The sequence below is a fragment of the Nerophis ophidion genome, linkage group LG13 (assembly GCF_033978795.1).
Source record: "Nerophis ophidion isolate RoL-2023_Sa linkage group LG13, RoL_Noph_v1.0, whole genome shotgun sequence".
NCBI classification, from domain to species: Eukaryota; Metazoa; Chordata; class Actinopteri; order Syngnathiformes; family Syngnathidae; genus Nerophis; species Nerophis ophidion.
Genome location: NC_084623.1, coordinates 46968877 through 46973876, shown reverse-complemented (window position 1 = coordinate 46973876; position 5000 = coordinate 46968877). Strand labels below are relative to the sequence as shown.

The window sequence follows — 5000 nt, the reverse complement described above, 5'->3', positions numbered from 1 at the left end:
AATCACCGCCAGACGACAGACCCCCTGCTGTTTTTCTTGGGAATTAATTCTTCCTTCATTTGTTACCAGATTGGCACGTTCTTTCTCTCGTATTACCACTCGCAACACAGCGAACGTCACCCATGCTGCTACCTCTTTGTTCCGCGAGGGCACATATGTATGTGACGTATGACGTGACAGTGTGTGACGTGTGTAAGAAGGTGCGCTTGCTGTCTGTGAGAAGGAGACACAAGAAGGAGTGGGAAGAGCCTGTAGAGTAATGCCAGCAGCTAAAAGCAACTGCGTGAGAACGTGTACTCGAATATCACGATATAGTCATTTTCTATATCGCACAGAGACAAACCCGCAATATATTGAGTACATCGATATATCGCCCAGCCCTAATAACAATGGAGGTTTGATTGATTGAAACTATTATTAGTAGATTGCACAGTTCCGTACATATTCCGTACAATTGACCACTAAATGGTAACATCCGAAGAAGTTTTTCAACTTGTTTAAGTAGGGGTCCACATAAATTAATTCATGGTAATGGTTACTTTGATCTATTCTGCCTACAAAGCGCTTTAAAAACGTCCAACAATATTGTATATGCATGCTGTAAGTGTATATAAATGTATTAACAGACACAACTATAATAACATGTCATATTAACAACCTCTTAAGGCCCAAGCTGTTTGTTTACATGTTTTTTTTTATTTTTGTAGTGTCATTTCTGACCTGTATACTATATTTTGTGTCTGTTTTAGTCCAAAAAGAAAGTCTGTCTAAAAGCCTCTGAACCACTGCTGAGCATATGTTTGGGAAAGTTGAGTTTGTGGTCGCTCTGACCATTCTAAGAAATGTTTTGACTGTTTGTTATGGCTAAGGGATCCACCGTTGTTTTGGAGCCAGCAGTTGCAAAACAACTAGGCCTTGACACATGAGGGAAACATATAAAAGGCCAGGAGACCAATATTTGATATGATCTGCATGATTTTGCTTGATTGTGAATCTTTCGGAGGATGCTGTCTGCAATCCAATCCAACTTGTACTTTTGAAGATGGGTAAATAAAACTTTTGTACTAAAACCAGTTTGTTTGCAGTTTAAGTTTCAGACCATTCCACATTTCTCTTTGCTATATGGGCTTATTGGACTCTAATTAAAATAAAAACTAAGAATCATCTTTTGATATGATGTACTTAGTTCATAAGTAACAAACGTGTACTTCATGTTTAGTGACGTGCTAATTCTTATTTTTACACTTTTTTTTCCGAGTTCCATTGTATGTTATACTCTTCTGACACCACCAGATGGCAGTATAAATGTCCAGTATAAGTGGGGGAAGAAACGTCTCGCTCTCATGTTTTGCTATGTGTGCCGCTAAGGAAGTAATGTGACTACGCAAGCTACGGAAACTCCTCAGGGGCAAAACGTGTGCCGGAGCAAGAGGAGAACCAAAATCGATTAAACTGGATGCTCCTGATGGGTGCTGGTTGGCGCCTTGCATGGCAGCTCCCTCCATCAGTGTGTGAATGTGTGTGTGAATGGGTAAATGTGGAAGTAGTGTCAAAGCGCTTTGAGTACCTTGAAGGTAGAAAAGCGCTATACAAGTACAACCCATTTATCATTTATTTATTTATAAAATGGATATATCGCCCAGGCCTACTTCAATTACTATTATTTGGCTTGTTGGTTCCCGTCGCAGACGAGCGGTGATGGTCATGGACTCATGGTTGAGGAAAGTGATGTTGGATGCTGGAACATGTCCGATGTGTTGCAACAGTCAGCCAGAATGCATTGTAGCAGCTCGATGATTTATGAGAACATCATGCAATGCGTGTTTGTGGCCGCGTCGTGGACAGTTTAGCTTCAAAAGGTTGTTAATGATATTACAATTGAAGTTACTGTAAAACTAAACACACAAAGGAGAGGATATTTAGGGAGCGCAATGTCCCTATTGGGACATTGTATCTGTAAGGTTTTATTGTTTCTTTCTTTATTATTATTCCGCACCTTCGCGCTGTAATTTGACCCCTTAACATGCTTCAAAACTCACCAAATTTTACACCGGTATGGCAAACCTTCCCAACTTATTAAACAACCAAACCCCAAAAATCTAAATTGCGCTCTAGCGCCCCCCTAGGAAAAATTAAAGACAAAACTGCTTGTAACTTCCGTTAGGAATGTTGTAGAGACATGAAACAAAAAACCTCTATGTAGGTCTTACTTAGACCTAGATTTGACACACTCACTTCTTTCAGCAAAAATCAACAGGAAGTAGGCAAAAACCCCTTCAAAACAACATTTTCCTAAAAAATTTCCTTTTTGCCTCTTTGAGCTCTAATTTGACCCCCTTAAAATGCTTCAAAACTCATCAAACTAGACACACACATCAGGACTGGCAAAAACTGTGTTCCAATACAAAAAACCAAACCCCAAAACTCAAAATTGCGCTCTAGTGCCCCCTAGGAATAAAACACAGAAAAAACTGCTCCTAGGAAGAAAACACATACAAAACTGCTTGTAACTTGGGGTAGGAATATTGGACAGACATGAAACAAAAACTTCTATGTAGGTCTCACCTAGACCTACATTTTAATAATTGACATCCTTCAGCAAAAATCAACAGGCAGTTGGCAATTACCCCTTCAAAACAAAACTTTTGGAAAAACCTGTCACCTTTTTTGAAAAATTATCTCCTCTGAGCGCATTTGTCGTGTCAGCTTCAAACTTGCACAGGAGAAAGATTGAACCCTTCTGATTAAAATGTATTCACACTAAAAAGGCCATATTGGCATGTGTTGCAATGTTAATACTTCATCATTGATGTATAAACTATCAGACTGCGTGGTGGGTAGTAGTGGGTTTCAGTAGGCCTTTAAGATATTACGCCGAATTGGTAAGTCTATCTGTTTGCTAATAGTAGCTACTATCCATCCTTCTTCTAACGCTTATCCAGGTTTGGGTAGCGGGGGCAGCAGCCAAAGCAGCTTTAATTATACACACAAATTGTCCCATGGTAATCATGTATTTGTCTTCTTCCTGAACAGCAGGAGTGAACCTTCAGGATGGAACAGGAGAAACCACAGCCCCCCTTTATTAAAAAGGAAGAAGAAGAACCAGATCCTATTAAAGAGGAGAATGTGGGGCCGCGACAACCCCACATTAAAGAGGAAGAACTACACCCCCCACACTTTAAAGAGGAACATGAGGAGCTACATCCCCCTCTTTTTAAAGAGGAAAAGGAGGAACAGATCATCAGTCAGAATGGAGAGTATGGAGAGGTTGATGTCCCCAAGATTCCATTCACTTGTGTCATTTTGAAGAGTGAAGATGATGAGGTCAAAAGTGAAAGTGAGGAGAAGAGAGAGGTTGAGCCTCCAAGCAGCAGCTCAACTCAACACATGACAACAGAAGCTGATGGAGACCACTGTGGAGGATCACAAGCAGACAAACTTTTAGCTCCACTATCCGATAGTGATGACACGACGTCACACTCTCCTGACACCGATAATGAATACTTTGAAGCTGATACAACTTGTCACACTGACAACACACACTTTGAATGTTCTCACTGTGGAAGAACTTTTAATCATTGTCGTAATTTGAAAAGACACATGAGGATACACACTGGTGAGAAACCGTTCTCCTGTTCAAGCTGCGGTAAAAGTTTTACACAAAATAATCATTTGAAAAGACACATGAGAACACACACTGGTGAAAAACATGTTGTCTGTTCAATCTGTGATAAAGGTTTTACACAAAATAGTGATTTGAAAGCACACATGACAATACATACTGGTAAAAAACCTTTTTCCTGTTCAATCTGCACTAAAGGTTTTACAGTAAAGAATCATTTGAAAAGACACATGGCAACACACACTGGTGAAAAACATTTTTCTTGTTCAAGCTGTGGTAAATGTTTTACTGTAAATTGTGGTTTGAAGGCACACATGAGAATACACACCGGCGAAAAACCTTTTTCCTGTTCAATCTGTGCTAAAGGTTTTATACGAAATAGTGATTTGAAAGAACACATGACCATACACACTGGTGAAAAACCCTTTTCCTGTTCAATCTGCGCCAAAGGTTTTGTACGAAAAGATGCGTTGAAAAGACACATGAGAACACACACAGGTGAAAAACCGTTTTCTTGTTCAAGCTGTGGTAAATGTTTTACACTCAATTGTGATCTGAAAAGACACATGAGAACACACACTGCTGCGAAAGTGTGAGTTGCAGTCAGCATGATGAAATACTTTCTTCAAAAAGTGCCAGTGTTAGAAACACAAGTGAGAACATCAGCACCAAATGAAACTGCAGGATTTGAAATAAACTGTACAAACCTTAACTTTTGACTTTCTAACAACGCCGCCACATACTTGTATAATGTGACATCATTGTTGTGTGTACATCATAAGTGCTCACACTTTTTCAGCAGACGAGCTACTTTTCAAATGACCAAGACGAGGTGATGTACCTCATCTTCATATATATATATATATATATATATATATATATATATATACATATATATATATATATATATATGTATATATGTATATATACATATATATATATGTATGTATATATGTATGTGTGTGTGTGAAAAATCACAAGACTACTTCATCTCTACAGAACTGTTTCATGAGGGGCTCCCTCAATCATCAGGATATATATATATATATATATATATATATATATATATATATATATATATATATATATATATATATATATATATATATGTATGTGTGGGAAAAATCACAAGACTACTTCATCTCTACAGAACTGTTTCATGAGGGGTTCCCTCAATCATCAGGAGATATATATATATAATATATATGTATGTATATATATGTATATATACTGTATATATATATATATATATATGAAGATGAGGTACATCATGTGTAAATATGTACATACATGTGTATATATATATATGTGTATATATATGTGTATATACATGTATGTATATATGTATATGTTTACATATTATACTATATATATTTAT

The 5000-nt window shown here is 37.6% G+C and overlaps 1 protein-coding gene across 4 annotated transcripts in view; it reads left to right on the top strand.

Moving 5' to 3' along the window:
- The window catches only part of LOC133564652 (gastrula zinc finger protein XlCGF8.2DB-like), a 5901-nt gene extending 1567 nt beyond the window's left edge, over window positions 1-4334 (top strand). For 2 of the 4 annotated variants that reach the window (XM_061919112.1, XM_061919114.1), the window contains one exon: window positions 3037-4334. In XM_061919112.1, the coding sequence (XP_061775096.1) occupies window positions 3052-4218 (1167 nt within the window). In that variant the 5' untranslated portion in view covers window positions 3037-3051 and the 3' untranslated portion in view covers window positions 4219-4334. Of the gene's footprint in view, window positions 1-3033 lie in introns of all 4 variants that reach the window. The other 2 variants (XM_061919110.1, XM_061919113.1) reach the window with 1 other exon arrangement.
- The last annotated feature ends 666 nt before the right edge of the window (window positions 4335-5000 follow it).